Source organism: Pyrus communis, chromosome 2 (assembly GCF_963583255.1).
Source record: "Pyrus communis chromosome 2, drPyrComm1.1, whole genome shotgun sequence".
Taxonomy (NCBI): domain Eukaryota; kingdom Viridiplantae; phylum Streptophyta; class Magnoliopsida; order Rosales; family Rosaceae; genus Pyrus; species Pyrus communis.
Window position 1 is genome coordinate 16,615,340 of NC_084804.1, and position 16,215 is coordinate 16,631,554.

General features: G+C 36.2%; 3 protein-coding genes across 6 annotated transcripts; 2 read left to right on the forward strand and 1 right to left on the reverse strand.

Moving 5' to 3' along the window:
* Nucleotides 1–415: 415 nt before the first annotated feature.
* LOC137725428 (uncharacterized) lies at nucleotides 416–4,111 on the forward strand. 3 transcript variants are annotated; one of them, XM_068464100.1, is made up of 6 exons: nucleotides 416–772; nucleotides 1,293–1,544; nucleotides 1,636–1,779; nucleotides 2,107–2,859; nucleotides 3,476–3,644; nucleotides 3,745–3,905. In XM_068464100.1, the coding sequence occupies exons 1-6, from the start codon at nucleotides 662–664 to the stop codon at nucleotides 3,759–3,761; spliced, it is 1,446 nt and encodes a 481-aa protein (XP_068320201.1). In that variant the 5' UTR covers nucleotides 416–661; the 3' UTR covers nucleotides 3,762–3,905. The 3 variants fall into 3 exon arrangements, with proteins under 3 accessions (XP_068320201.1, XP_068320199.1, XP_068320200.1); XM_068464098.1 differs by lacking the exon at nucleotides 3,476–3,644 and having other exon boundaries at nucleotides 3,745–4,111; XM_068464099.1 differs by lacking the exon at nucleotides 3,476–3,644 and having other exon boundaries at nucleotides 3,748–4,111.
* Nucleotides 4,112–6,455: 2,344 nt separating this feature from the next.
* Nucleotides 6,456–8,470, forward strand: LOC137725376 (uncharacterized). Its single transcript, XM_068464036.1, has 4 exons — nucleotides 6,456–6,846; nucleotides 7,031–7,128; nucleotides 7,390–7,644; nucleotides 8,032–8,470. The coding sequence occupies exons 1-4, from the start codon at nucleotides 6,726–6,728 to the stop codon at nucleotides 8,206–8,208; spliced, it is 651 nt and encodes a 216-aa protein (XP_068320137.1). The 5' UTR covers nucleotides 6,456–6,725; the 3' UTR covers nucleotides 8,209–8,470.
* Nucleotides 8,471–8,612: 142 nt separating this feature from the next.
* On the reverse strand, nucleotides 8,613–15,950 carry LOC137725375 (uncharacterized). Of its 2 annotated transcripts, XM_068464034.1 has the most exons (15): nucleotides 15,466–15,947; nucleotides 13,446–13,557; nucleotides 12,374–12,486; nucleotides 11,829–11,951; nucleotides 11,524–11,735; nucleotides 11,359–11,434; nucleotides 11,196–11,282; nucleotides 10,916–10,996; nucleotides 10,506–10,538; nucleotides 10,347–10,400; nucleotides 10,205–10,246; nucleotides 9,908–9,986; nucleotides 9,724–9,794; nucleotides 9,561–9,640; nucleotides 8,613–9,429 (listed from the first exon to the last, which is right to left on the reverse strand). In XM_068464034.1, coding segments are annotated over exons 1-15 (1,329 nt in total). In that variant the 5' UTR covers nucleotides 15,631–15,947; the 3' UTR covers nucleotides 8,613–9,428. The 2 variants fall into 2 exon arrangements, with proteins under 2 accessions (XP_068320135.1, XP_068320136.1); XM_068464035.1 differs by lacking the exon at nucleotides 8,613–9,429 and having other exon boundaries at nucleotides 9,499–9,640; nucleotides 15,466–15,950.
* Between the last annotated feature and the right edge of the window lie 265 nt (nucleotides 15,951–16,215).

A 16,215-nucleotide genomic window follows, 5' to 3' on the forward strand; every position in this document is an offset into this window, starting at 1 on the left:
GAGGTCCACATCACATCGAACTTTAATGATTTGAATCGTCTATTTTTTAAGTTACATCTCATAAATCATCATTGCAAAATATTAGCTAAATCGGAAATATTTAAGACATCTAATTGGGTTTAAAAAAAAAACAAATACTTTGTTATATAAGAAATAATGAAATGTTATCTTGATAATTAAATAAGCAAATAGTTTCAGATTGAATTGAATTTTTGTAAGGATGATCTATAAATCAAAACTTACAAAATAGACGATTCGGATAATTGAAGTTTGACGGAGGGAGACCAACACATAATTCCAATTTAAAAAAAATAAAAATCCTTTTAAATAAAGAGCCTGATATATATATATATATATATATATATATATATATATATATATATATAAATTAGTATTATTGTGTATTTTTTACTAGTCTAGCATCTCAATCTTTCTCAGTGTCTCTTTGTTTCCAGTTTCCCCTACCCTCATCTTTTTCTCGCGACTTCGTCTCTCTCATCTTGGCGGTGAGTTCATCTCTTCCGGTGACTCTCTCTCCTCAGTCCATCTCATCTTCTCCTTCATCAATCGCGACTCGCTCCGATTCCACCGAGTCATCATCTACCGATCATCGATCAATTCGATCAGAGTGATTTGATTGCTGCTGCTGCGAGTTCTGACGATGAACACGAGGCATCGAACAAGTATCGACAAGGCTGTCGTCAATGTTTGGCAGCGGGAGGTCGGCCAGCTCTCCGCCAGAAATTTCAAGCAGCGCCTCGCCGGCTCTGAGGTATCTCATCCTCTGGATAATCTTGTCCCGCCATTTTTTTTTATTATCATTATCGTTATCGGATTTACATTGGAAGTAATTCGATCTATTTCTGACAAGGGAAAAGAAGTGATTTAGATTCACTCCTCAAAATCAGAGGAAGCTTTTCGTCTCCTTGATAGTGGAAGTTTGAACATTTTTTTGAACAAAAGGAACAATCTCTATGGCTTCTGATATACAACATATTCTATTTCTTTTCTTTTGGATTATGTGTGTTTTGCTTTTATGGATAAAATTAAGACCATATTTGTGTGATGCTGGATTAAAGTTGGATTTTTATTCCTTCTTGCTATGTTATATTGAGGAACTCACTGATAGTAGCGAAATTCGATGCGTTATGGCTGTGAAATTTGTATTGAAGGTTGTGGATATGAGTTCTTGCTCTAATCTCTTCAGGAGAATTTGAGTGTGGTGTGTCATGCATGGAGTTGAAGAGGCTTATATCAGTTTTGTACTGAAGGTTGTGGATATCATTTTTCAGGATCTCGTGCTCCGACTGGAAATCTATCGGAAGCTAGAGAAGCATAAAGGATGTGTGAACACTGTAAGCTTCAATGCCGATGGTGATATTCTGGTTTCGGGCTCTGATGACAGGCGGGTTATCCTATGGAGTTGGGAAACTGGGAAAGCTCAGCTTTCTTTCCATTCAGGTCATAATAATAATATATTCCAAGCAAAGATCATGCCTTATACCGATGATCGCACAATTGTTACTTGTGCTGCTGATGGGCAGGTACTTGTGTTTATTTAAAGCAGTGTCATCATGCCATGGAACATCCAAGTTTCATTAAAATAATCCTAGTATGTGTATTTGATGTATATAGGTGAGACGTTCTCAAATTCTAGAGCGGGGACAAGTGAATACTTCATTGTTGGGCAGACACATGGGCCGCGCTCATAAGTTGGCCGTTGAGCCTGGGAGTCCTCATATTTTTTACACCTGTGGTGAAGATGGATTGGTGCAACATGTGAGTAATAATTTCCTTTGCTAGTCGTAAACACTAATATGGAATCTTTTAATTTGCGATGTTATGTGTTCTTGCACAAGCTGAAAATTGGTAAACTGTACTCAAGAGGATGAGGTCCTTTTCTAGCATTTTTGTTGACTTCAAAACTTTCAAAATTTAATGGCTCATTGAGTCTTTCTAGATGAGAATGAGCAAATTTATGTGGTAAGCTCTTACAATTCTTAATGATGGTGGTGATGTTGGTAGTGCTTTTGTTTTAAATGTTTGGCTTTTTTTTCCTTGTTCTGTTGTGCTATACAACCATGTGACTTGGGTCTTACTTTACAGTTTGATCTGAGGACTGATGCTGCCACAGAACTTTTCACGTGCAAACCTCTTGATAATAGGAGGAGTTACATGCCAGCCATCCATCTAAATGCAATTGCAATTGACCCAAGAAACCCAAATTTCTTTGCAGTGGCAGGTGCTGATGAATATGCACGACTTTTTGATATCCGTAAGTATAACTGGGATGGGTCATCTGATGTTGGCCAACCCGCAGACTTCTTTTGCCCACCACACTTGATTGATGATGCACAAGTGGGAATTACAGGATTGGCCTTCTCAGAACAGAGCGAACTTCTTGTCTCATATAATGATGAGTTCATATATCTTTTTACTCGAGATATGGGATTGGGACCTAATCCAATTCCATCCTCTCCAGTTTCTATGGGAAGTGATGCAAGTGAAACGAGTGGTGATCATCAGTGTGAAAAGTCTCCATCAACTATGGATGTTGATAAAAGATTTGGTCCTCAAGATTACAAGGGTCATATGAACCGTGAGACAGTAAAAGGTGTGAACTTCTTTGGGCCTAATTGTGAGTATGTTGTGAGCGGGTCTGATTGTGGGCGGATATTCATATGGAAGAAAAAGGGTGGGGAGCTGATTCGTGTTATGGAAGCAGATAAGCATGTGGTAAATTGCATCGAGTCTCATCCTCACACCACAGTTCTTGCAAGTAGTGGAATTGAAAATGACATAAAGATGTGGACTCCCAAGGCCAATGAGAGAGCTATTCTGCCTCAGAAAATCGAGCAGGTATGCTTTGTTATCCTAAACTATTTCGTTTACTTTAAAAATCTCTTTTTAAGGTTTAGATTTTGCTTCATGGACCAACTTGCATGACCTATGAAAAGTAAATTTTTCTCATCCTTCTTTTATATGGTGCTTGCATCACCTGTTCTTCTGAGTCTCGGATGATGATGTTGATGGCATTGAAATTAACATTTCTCTTCAAGGGAAAGTGGAAAATGGGATGGGAGTGGGAGGCTCAGGACATGGCATTTTCATTTATTCCAAAAAAATTAGTTGTTTGTTACTTGCGGTAATTTTTATTTTGTGTTTGCTCAGAAGACCATAATTTGCATTTTCAACATTTAGGCATTTATTGTTTAATACATGCTTTGGAGAGAACTCTTCTTTCTAAACCTCAATATCGCTTAGAGATTCAGGTGGGGTCTATAAAGCTGATTTGGTGCAGCTTCACGTGGTTGCTGACCCTACTAGGTAGTCCTAGAAACGCCTGTATGTATGCCAATGTTGGTACTATTATGTTAATAAACAATTAGATACAGACTAGGGCTATATTACCGATGCTAGAACCTATATGGGCAGCAGAGGAACTGATTTCTCTGCTGTTACTTGTGTGGTAAAGGTCGTGATACCTGGCCGAATAATGTGGTATGCTAGTGAGGAGGAGGAGGATGAGGATGATGATGAATATTTTTCAGAAGACAATATTTTTGATGATGATGATTACGACTACGATGACGATGATGATGATGACGACGAAGATGACGATGATGATTTAGATGACCATGCAGGTGGCATCGATTGAATGTCATGTTGATGATACAACGCTAGAAGTTTTCTTGATGGTTATCATTATGCTAATGATGATCGTAATTTTATAATTGTGTCCAGAAGAAACCGAAGGCTAGGGGCTGGATGTACCGCTTATCGCCCCCTCAGGATTTGATGATGCAACTATTTTCACTGCAAAGGCAGAGTGAAAGCCCAGATCGCACGGGGGAGAACTCATCTTCCGGTCGGGACCTTCTAGAGCTAATACTTTCATTTGAGCCAAACAATGATGATTCTTCAGGCGATGAAGGAGACGCGGCAAGCCTGGATGATTTGTTTAGTTGAGTCATGAGTGGCAATGAAGCCTATGAATTGTTGATAGTAATTGTACATAATTAGGTTCTAAGTTATACTCTTTGGATAATTATCATGTGTACTGGATCTTATATTTCATGTTATTTCTTTATTCATAAGTGGTTTTCTAATATTTTCTGTGCATGAGTTTTGAGATTATGTATTTGTTAATCTAGTGTTCCCTGAGTGTCTCACTTTACCAATAAGGAAACTTATCGTTTTCAATTCTCTTTACAATGGTAGGATTAGAAGAGAGAATGTTCCATCTCATTTTAGTCCTAAAGATTTTAGCAGGTGAATTATTATCAGTGAGTTCTATGGACACCCTTATTGCATTTAAGACATTAAGAAGTTGAAGAAAATAAGAAAATGAGAGGGAGGACCTAGCGGTGCACTGGTAACCGTCATCCCATTCTTCTGCTTCTCTCTCTAGATAGGAAGCTTTTTAATGGAAGGGATTTCGATTTTTAATAAAAAGAGAATTATTTGTGGGGTCCACACCACATCAAAATTTAACAATTCGAACTATCTATTTTTCAAGTAGCTCCTTGTAAAATATTAGCCAAATCGGAAATATTTGATGCATCTAATTGAGTTTAAAGAAATTGGCGAACATTTTGTTTGCTAAGAAATATAGAAATTTCATCGTGATAATTAAATAGGCAAATGATTTTGGATTGAGTTGAATTTTTGTAAAGATGATCTATGAATCGAGACTTACAAAATAGACAGTTTGGATTGTTGAAGTTCGATGTAGAGTGGATCTCACAACTAATCTCCTTTTTTTGAAAAAAATTGAGATCCCTTATCTTAAAAGGCCTGTATACGTATGTGCGTGTGTGTATATATAAATGCAGTGTACCATTGTCCATAAAGCCCAAGTCTCATTCTTCACCTGCAAGTTATGCACATTGAATCCCACGGTTAGAATATAATCCAGGTGGTTAAACTAGTATAATTCTAGTATATACACTCTCTGCAGACCGCAGCCTAGACCTGTATGTCTGCTACACAAAACACAACGACGATATTCTAGTCAGTCACAGGATCTTCATGAACTCGGGTCTCCATATGAACAAATATCGCGCTGAGTGATTTGATCGTGATGTTGCAACTGAACACTGTATCAACGCCATAGGTACAATGTAAGCTCCAAGCATTTTAAATGAGTAGTAGTAGAACGTGGACGAGGATCTGCTTTCTTCAGATGTCTTATTTTCAGCCTGTTGTTCTATTTCATGGTTCACTTGGACCGAAATTATTGGAACTTTGGAAGCTAAACTCTGCATATACCTACACAAACTTGAAATCCCATCTAGGCTGATAGGTCTCGTGTATTGGAGAGTTTGGAGATGAGCGAGAATAGCAGTCGGAGCTGGCTCCATTTGTGAGGTAGAGGATTGCATAAGTAACATCACCAATCGATAGAACACGATCAGGATTGTTACTTATCAAGTGATTTATTGTGGTAGTTGGGCTATTCTCTCCTGGTAGCTCCGAGGACCAGAAGCTGGCATGGTCCATCCTCAAAATGGTGGATTTCACTCGTTGCAGGTATAGAAAGATCCCCTCACCGATAAAAATAAATGTGGTCGGCTCAACCCTACATCGAAACAGAAATTAAATCATCAACTTATCAGAAGATTCACATTTCCATCACAACTTATGCTGGGGAAGTTAAAAGTTGATTCATTTCAGTCAGCCCCAATTTTGTAATTCTTCGTACTTTGAAGTTTAAAAAGTTAAAAGTTGATACTTTGAAGCAAAAGAAGAAGCGAACAAAATCAACCCTGTGAGACGAACACGGTGTAATTTTGGAGGCCCTCAAAAGGGTAGAGCTGACTGTAAAACATTCATATCTTGGTGGATATGAACAACGCTTTGCACACTTTTGGTTTGGGGTCCAATCCAAGGGCTTTATGTTGTCTCCAGTCTGATACTCCCGTAAAACAACAATCCATGAAAAATCAAGCCCAATTAGGCAAACCCAAAATGTGAAAAATCCCATTTCTCAATTGCCAAAGCTTAAATCGTTAACTAAAAAACCTGGGCTTGTATGGGACTGCCTGTACACGAAGTACTTTTTCTCATAAGCACTTTCATTAGAAACACAACTCAGAAAGTGCTTCTATCATCCAAAAACATTTCAAGTTTTTATATCAAATGTTATGGGAAGCAGTGACAATGTGATTCTAAAGGAAATATTAATTTATGTTATTAGTGTAGATATTATCGTTTGTTAAAAAAAAAAAAATAATAATAATAATAAAAAAATCAATGTATGTTTTGTATCAAAACATACATTGATATTTCCTAGCTATGCACTAACCACGGTTGCCCCATTCTTGGGGCCGGTTGCCCTTCCTTTACATCTAGGTCTTGTGTTCGACTTTCCTCTTCTCTAATATCATTTGTATCAATAAAAAAATTTGAGTAAGACGCTTGTACCTTGAGTATTTCAATGAACTCAGCATCGGAGATCGGATAAATGAAACGTCATATGACCTAAATAAGGCAAAATGAGCCGGTTAGGCCTCCAATTCTAACAGAGAACCGGACCTACCCGACCCAAACAGATCCAGTCCAGGAAGAGCTAACTGATGCTAAATCCTCCCGTCCACGTAACTCCCGCGATATTTTTCAACGACGAGTTTTATTTATCAACCCCGACTCGACTCACCGAGTCCTCTTCGATCGTCATCGTCTTCGTCTGAGATTCTGGAATCAGCTGCTTTCCGCAGATTCCCATGGAAGCCCTGATTAGCTCGTCTTCTCCTACAATCACGTCGTCCGCTTCTTCCTTCTCCGTTTTCTCTCCCCGAAAGTCCCTCCCTTCACGGCCCTTTCAGCCTCCGCTCGCCTCCAAAGGTAAAATCTTCGTTCTATTTCCCTCTTATGCTTCGCTTGGTTGCCAATTGATCGATGAAATTTCCAAAATTTTCAAGTTTTATGAGAGTGGTTCGAGATTCCGAGTTTCCTTTGATTTTTTTCCGGCAACCAAACGCGGCAATTTGTTATTTTATCTGATTGGAATGGAAATTTTCGGTTTCAGGAAACGAGAATGAATCAAATCCGAAGTCCGATTCCAAAGAAATCAATCGCCTTCCGATTCTCAGCAATCGCCACCTCTCCCTCTCACCACTCTCCAAGGTACTATATATATTCACAAGCTTTTACTTTTGAAACTTTTCTTTTGGATAAATTGGTGGAGGAAAGCAGGGAAAGATCAGAAACCAAATTCATGTCAGATGTTTGACATTACAAAATGTATGTGCTTTTGTTGCAAAATTATGCATTTAATAATAAATTAACTTGTCTGAGTGATTGAGGTGATGGAATTTTGTTGTGTAAAAGCTTTGATTGTGCATTTTGTGTTGAATGAAAATTGATTCGTCGAAAACCTGATGTTAGGACGCAGCAATGGGACTGGTGATGGGTGCGGCGACAGGAAGAGGGTGGACTACGGGTTCTGGAATGGAAGGCCCTCCTGCCCCTGCTGGGGTTCAGACACAAAGCACAGAGAATGTCTCCACTTTTCCCTGGTCTCTCTTCACCAAATCGCCTCGCCGGAGGATGCTTGTAGCTTTCACTTGTAACATTTGTGGGCAAAGGACAACGCGGGCAATTAACCCCCATGCTTACACTGATGGCACCGTCTTTGTGCAGGTAGTAACTTAGGCTTTAATCATGGTGCTGCAGATTGAGTGATTATTTTCTAAGTCCTTATTTTTGTGTATTTAATATGATTCAAATGGGGAAAAGTTAGGCAGGCAAAGGTGAAAAAAAAAAAAAAAAAAAAAGAAGATTTGGTTTAGAACTTTTAACAATGCAATTCAGGGGAGGTGAGTATCAAATTTGGCGTAGACGTATATAATACGTTACTGAACATCTTTTGCCTGTGACTTTGGACAAGTAATTCTGGAATTTTTAATAATAAATTATATTGCGGTTGAATTAAGCGTTTAATCAAGTATTATGAATGTACTGCGCTAAAGGAAAAGATATGGTTGATAAGAAGCTAACGGTTATGCTTGTTTTCTTCTGGTTCTGCAGTGTTGTGGATGCAATGCATTTCATAAGCTTGTGGATCATTTGAACCTGTTTCATGAGATGAAGTGCTATGTGAGTCCAGGTTTTAATTACAAAGGTAACGGGTGGGAAGCTGTTAACTTCAAATATCTGGAGATGGATGATGATAAAGGTAATGATGACATATTTCCCATCCAATGAGGTGGATCGACCGCTTCAGGAGTATGTATATTCTACGGTAATGTGTTGGAACCTTTGCTTAGTCTTCACATGTATATGTCACTGTCTGGGTCTCTCCTTGATGTCACATTTCTAAATTCAGCATTGTATTCTCTAGATTATTTACGGCTTATTAGGAGATGTTTGAACGGCAGAAACGCTTATTAAGATGATTCTTATTTGGAGCTTATGTATAGTATTGTCTAACAATGTGCAAATCTGAATGCAATGCCTGAATTTTCAACGACTCTTCTTAACCTGTGGAATGATTTATCCTAATTTAGTATACTGTTGTGTGATGGTCTGCTGCAAATTGTTGTGCTATATATTTAAATGTGAGCAATTCGTTGTGGGTGCTGTCTTTAACTTAAGGTGTTTTTATTTTCTATTTTTATTGCATGATTTCGTTGCCTTTTATTTGAATGATTCCATTCCGACATCCACTTCGTCGAAGGAACAAACTTTTTCTTGGTTGAGATCTCCCATCCTCTTTAACTGAGCAGGCTTTTCTTCTCTCTTTGGTTTTTTTTCCATCACCGCCTTGACCAACTTTGCTAGACGATGTCACTCAATGGTTGCACGATCAATCCTTCGTGCAACCTCAACACCCAGACCCACTTCATTTTCCTGCATTTAGGAGTTGAATCACGGCCCTCCAGCATCGGCGTAAAGGCCACCCAATGATCTATATCACTGACTGAATCCTTTCCCGCACAGAGTTCCATCCACAGTTGATAGAAATTCGTTTTATAGAGGCCAATGTATTATACACTGCCAAAAGAGCTTCGCCAGCTAGAATGTTTCTTTGTTTGTATACTTGCCTTCGGAAATCAGATTAGTTCGAGTTTTCTGGTTGCAGATAAATTAGTCTTCCTCTTGGTTATATAATCCTCTATGTTCCTGTTTTCTCTTGCACAGAGATCACTTACTGAATTTGCCTTCTTAGAAATAATTTATCTGATAAAATCCCAACTTATATATAATAATTTTTGTAACATTATAATTACAAAAACACTAAAGAAAGAAGTATACAAGAGCACTAGGTTACAAACTGTTTTTTACTGAATTTAACCATATATGTCTGCGTCATCTCATTTACCGTGAAAATGCCACACCGTTCTGTCAAGGCCGGCTCTGCGGGTTCCGGCCGCCCATTATCTTTGAGATTTTGGTAGGCATGAGCTTTATCTTGTTCTTAGGTTTCTTGTATGAATTAAAGGGCTCCATAAGATAAAACTTTTTTTAAGATAAAACTTTTTTTTTTTTTTTCTCTCTCTCTCTGTTGAGAAAAGGTATTGCTGTAAGTAAGAAATATGTATAATTTGAATTCTTACTAGGGAGATTCCACGCAGACGTTGGTGATGGTTTGTTTAGGAGAAGCCTTTATCATTAGGCTCTGAACGAAGCCAATCAGCTGCACAAATAAATAAATAAATAAATATGAAATGAAAAATGAAATTATACATGTCAAGAAAATCCATCGGAAATTATACTTACCGGTGCTAGGCCAATGCACATAATACTGAAGCCAGGGAAATTAAATGGAGCTTCTTCAGACAGGAATAAAGCTGGATATATATGTATATTTGATAGGACAAATTGGTCAAATTTTGGATTACAGGATTTATCTATCCAAAAATCACAAATAAAAATAATAATAAATGATAAATTCCACAAATACCTGTTAGAGGACTAAAAAGTAATGGAGAAACAATGTTGGCAAAGGAGCTTATGCCTAAAATGCATCCTTGAGCCCTTCCCTGAACATGAGTTTTGCTTTTTTAAATAAGTCGATTTAAACATATATGAACATGAGCAAAGAAAAAAAAAAACCATTTTTTTGGAACGTTTTTCAGAAGCACTTTTAAGTGCTTTTTTTTCTTCAGGGTTTTAATAAAAATTCCAAACATAATGAGCTTATGAGGAGAAGTGCTTCGTACATGCCCTAAAAGTCGACTAAAGTTCTTAGTAAAATTACCTGATCATGGGGTCCAACTTGTTTTGATGCAATGCTGCGTATCTGTGAAAGTAAAAGATTTTCACCGTCAACTAGTCATAGTTCTTCAACCAGCGAAGATGGGGAAAATAGTTTTTACCAAAGATTAAAGCAAAAAACATACGCTTGGCTGCACTAAATATCCGAAAACATTAAACAGAGTCGCAGCATAAGGAACCTGCAACATTTGAACATCTCTTTCAACGACTTTATAAAACAGAGGAAACGCAAATATGTGAAGAAACATGAAGGAAGTTTGCAAATTCAGCAATGGAAGATTTACCCAAACTGCCCATGAAATGCTGTTAAGAAACATCTGCACAAGGCAAGATCTAAGAGTCAGAAATGTTTTGAATCAGTATATATATAGTGAGAGCTATGCTATAGGCCGTCTGTCGTCCACGTGCGCATGTGTGATTTTTTACTGTAGATCACTATGGAATGATGCTTGACCTTAAATCACACTTGCACATGGTGATTTCTAACCATAGATCACTATGGGATCCACATTCGATCTATGCTCATAAGTCACATGTGCAAACATGCATGGACGACTGACTTTAGCAATTTTGGGATAGAAGGGTTTATCATTTTTATCATCCTATGTTACGATCTCAAAATCATTAGTTAACACTTCACAATGACACATTTAATTATAGGATCGTAAGGAAGAATTGGAGCAAAGGCACATACACTCATACTGCCCATTATGAGCCCAATTGTAAGCAGCTTTTCCTCTCCTATAGCAGTTGCAAACATAGGCATGAAAAGCAACTGCAGAATTCACAAACAGAAAATTAAGGAGTCTACATATAAGAAGTATATAAAAATGTATGTATATTATACAATATATGTGTATAAATATGTGTAGGTGTGTGTGTATATATATATATTATATGTATATATATGTGTATTTGTGTGTGTATATATATTATATGTATAATGTAGCAGCAGAAGGTTAGGTATTGCTAGCCTGTGATGTGGCCCCTGATATCGAAAAAATCAGCATTAGATCAGCAAACTGATTCTTGTTGAAGTGGAAACGAGCCTTTAAGAAATACTGCACGGTAAAAATTTGGATTTGAGCAACTAAAAAGACTAAGAAAGTTCGAAATTAGGGTAAATGAAAATTGTACCAATAATGAAGCTTGCATGCCACCGTCTGCCAGGCTCTGAAAGAAGGAAACAACTGTTGCTTGTGACAGAATCTTACTGCAACGCACAGGGTTTTACAAGTTATAGCTTAGTAAGATACGGGGTTTTATTACGATGATTTTTGCACAAATTTACAAAACTCTTACCTACTCCTCAGTAGGGAAATCAACTCTCCTGGAGATGGAATTTTCTTAAATACTTGTATCGTCTTCGGTGAGTAGACATCACCTTCATCAGCAACTTCTGATACTCCTCCTTTCAAGATAGGCTGCCTCAAAGAACTATCGCCGCCCGGCAAGCTCTCCTTGAGAAAAATTCTCATGTAGACAGTTGACAGTATTGATGCAAAGGCAGCAACCTAAACCATACATAAACAAGGATTATTAATTAGAATTATCACGAAGATTAATTGGTATAGTAGGACTTATTGGTAGAGGTTGGGAATGGAAACCTGAAATATTGACGCGGTGGTGAGGAAACGAGCTGCTAAGGTTCCACATACAATTGCTGCTGAAGTAATACCAGCAAGAATTGCAAATGCAGATATTCGTTCTCTCTCTGAAACATTGTCGGCCTGGAATTAAGAAAGCAATTTTATATGTCATTTTAGCAACGAGAGATCAAATTAATGCCCCTCGTTAAATTATGTCATGGCTCATAACTAAGGAAAAACAATATGCAATAACTTGCTTAATCATACATCATATATAGTTAACTTGTTTAATCATGGATTTGTTTGCTTTAGGCAACTGATTGACTTTGAAAAAACTTAACATGTCAAGAAATGAGACAACGATGTATATCTAACGGACATCATTCTTTCAATACACTTTGATTTTGCACGTTAAACTAGAACTATAATACTATGTTAAACAAGCGCTAGATTCTCAAATATGAAGTTGCTCAATTAATTAAGGCCAACATATTACACTCAAGTAATCAATTGCTTGAATAGTAATATAATACAAGTTTTAGGGAATGCATATTTATGCTTACCACATAAGCAAGAGCGAGGCAGTTGATGCTGGTTTCGCCTACCAAAGCGGTTACTGTCCTCAGCACATAGAAGGCATAAAAGAAGCTTGTCTCCCTGCTACACGCCATTATCACTACCAAAAAAGAAGATACAGAAAGGGCATATAATTAACCCCAGAATTAATGCCATCTACTGAAATACAAAAAATAAAAAGGGTATGATATCCACACATTTTTTTACCTTTTCTACATCTTTTTAGTTTTCGGCCGTCGGATTGGATGAATTAAAGAAGATCAACAGATATAAATTAACAGGAATGTGTAAGAAGTAAAAAAATGTACGTGAATAACACATCCCAAAATAAAATTTAGGTAGAGTATCGCTGCCCACCAACAAGTGGACGGTGAAATTGAGTGTTTGACCAGCATACCCATTACCCCACAATAAAGACAAAAGTCTAGCCAAAACAAATATCTACTAGATTCTTAACTGGAGTAGTGTTATTTACACATTTATTTTTTACGTAATTATTGTTAATTTTTATCTTTTAATTTTCTTTAATGCATTTGAATTGAAAGTTAAAATTTAATAAGAATATGTGAAAGATAAAAAGAGACATATGAATAACATTACTCTTCTTAAGATGTCAAAAATATTTTGAAACTATTTTAAAATTGTCACATCATGCTTGTATTAATTTATTAATACTAGACATTAAAGTAAACATATTTTGTTCAATAACATGTGAATTCAAACTGAGTAGGAATTATTAATATAGTGAAGAGGTGGAAGATTCTTAGCTCAAATAACATTGGTACCGAAGTTACGGTTTAGAGAGTTTTAACGAAACACTTATGATATTATTCATTTTAATAAAAAATTATATTTTTATTTTTAAAAAATCACTCATTGTACTATTCATTTACAACACATTTTTATCATTTTGATTAAAACTCAAAATCTTCAAATCATTTTCGTTAATTTTCTTTAAAGGTTAGCACTAACGAAACATAGTTATCATCAAGCAAAAGAGAAAGGAAGAAAATCAATGAAACTATACACATAAAAATTACTGATGAGTGGAATACAAACCTAGTGGAATAATGGATAATGTCAATGGGATCGTGAGAAGCGACTTCCTCCCGTACACATCCGACAGATTCCCAATTACTGGAGTCATCACCACCGTTCCCACTCCTATGATCTGCATCCAACACGCACACACGCGTATGCCCATTAGTTTACACCAAATATCTTCACACAGTCCTTAATTCGACTATGTCTAATTAATCTTTTGTGTTGCGATACAGTGTATTTGAACTATTAATTAAGTTCACTTTTGTCTAAACTTTGCATTGAATCTTGTGATTGATAGTCCCATTAACATTAACTTTGTTTGCCAAAATACTGGGTTAGAAATCTTGAGTTTGAGTCTAATAAGGGGAAGTTCAATCGTTTAATTTAATAAGTCTCACACAACTATTAGAAACGCACGCAACAAAAACATTGTTATCGAAATCAAACTCATACAGCTTGATTTGTTTATATAAGAATCAAAATCATATAAACCGATGTACTGCTAAACGACTTAAGAGGACATAACTCCCACGCAATACTGTGATCTATAAGTGTTATCATTGCTTTACTCCTCATTTCAAGATGGAGGATTACCTTAATTGACCATATATATATATATATATATATATATATATATATATATATAAAGGGGTATGATATTCACACCCTTTTTTACTTCTCATACATCCTTTTAATTTTCGGTCATTGGATCAGATGAATTGAAGAAGATTAAGAGACAGAAATCAACAAGAGATATGTGTGAAGTAAAAAAAAAAAAAAAAAAAAATATGTGGATAACACATCCCATCTAATAAACACATAGGCTCTAAGTAGTACACACAAAAATTAGAAATTGCAGCATTATTAGGACCGCGACGGAGATTTGTTTGGTTGCCAGCAAAGTGCTGACGATGCTTCGTTTGTTTGTATCTAATTAAATAGCATGTATCTTTCCAAAAAAAAAAAAAAAAAAAAGAAAAAAGAAAAAAGAAAAAAAAAGCATGTAATATTTAAAGTAATTCATGAGCTCAAATGGTTAAATGTACTAACGATTATATAACTGAAACGTATGGACATGGACAGCCGGTTTGGTAGGTATGAAGTTTAGTTGGGAAGATGTATTTAGGGTTTGCAAGCTTCAGTTCACGTACACACGTTTAGACTAATATTAGAGGCACGCATCTAATTACTTATCCAGTTGAGATAAAAATCTAGCTATGCATTAAATCAACAAAATTATTTTGTTGAAATAATAAAAATATAGGTAAAAGTAATAAGGGTAACTTAATACTCTTTTCCTAAACAAGGTAAGGTTGAAAAAAAATCCATTGAACCCTACCAAAAGTTTGATGTTTTCTCTGATGTTACTTTTTTTTTTCTTCTTCTTATTAATGTGCTTAGTTACTTTAACCATCTAACATATAAAATTGTGCTTAATGAAATTGATTCCACTTATTTTTTAAGATAGTGCTATCCATATACCTTTTTAACCTTTCACACACACTTTTTAATTGTTGGTTGTCCAATCGAATGAATTAAAAATAATAAAATGATAGAAATTAACAGTGTGTTGGAGGTAAAAAAAAAAGTATGTGAATAGCACTATCTATTTTTTAATGAATAATTTTTATAAAATGGATTTGCAACGTCAAACCCATAAAATGAACTAAGAAATTTTATGATATCATCGGTGGATTAAACTAAATATCATGACCATACATGACCAGGCATGAGAGAGAGCATAGAAAATTTTCGAGTATATTGATAAATACAAACGCTAAAATCAAAATCAAAATCAAAACTTTTTATATATGGCTCCTCTTCGATGTCATCGGTGGAATTAATCAATTGAAAAAGGGAATTAATCAATTGAAAGAGGGATCAATTAAGGGAGATGAAAGTAGAAATTAATATATATCCATGATGCATATGTATGAAGAATTAGCATATATTATACATAAAAAGGAAACCATAAGGCAACGAGAAATTAATTAACATATATATTATATATAATTATATATATGCATTTACATACCGCTTGTTGAAAACCAGAGAGGTAAATGGCAAGGGAGCACTCATCTCGACCAGGGCAAAGAGCCAGCATGGTGATATCAGTTATGGCTGGAAGCACCACGAAGCTTGCAAACCCGTGAAAAAACACGGTCACAAACAGATGCCACAATCCTCGAATGCCCTCCATCTCTCTCTCTCTCTCTCTCTCTCTCTCTCTCTCTCTCTCTCTCTCGAAACTACCACTTCACTGATGATCCCAAATACAGTAAAGGTCAGCTTAAAAGCGAAAAAGCAGTGTGGCTCTCTCTCTTGTTTCTTAACGGTGATGAAGATTGAACAGTGAACAGGTTAGTTGTGCTTTGCTTTTAAGCATACGCTTGTGTTTTTGCCTTTAACTTTGGCTTTGTTTTTTACCGTCAGTGGGCAGCCACAGAGAGAGAGAGAGAGAGAGAGAGAAATGGGAGGTCCCCGTATATAAGGAGATGGGAGGTCCCCATATATAAAGGTTGTGGGGACCTTATTTTAACCGACCAATCACCAAATCAAAAAATACAACCAAACAAGTCAATGACAAAGAAAACTGAAACGAATTAAAGAGTAGATAGGGCCAGGGAGAAATACGCACCCTTATTTTAATACTTTTATTTATTTAATTATTTTCATATTTTAAATTTTGACGAGAAATTCTTTTTTGAATTTATAATTTTCACGTAGATTTCTTAATAACACATGGCGTCCAGTCATAATTCATATGGGCATCACATCATCAGTT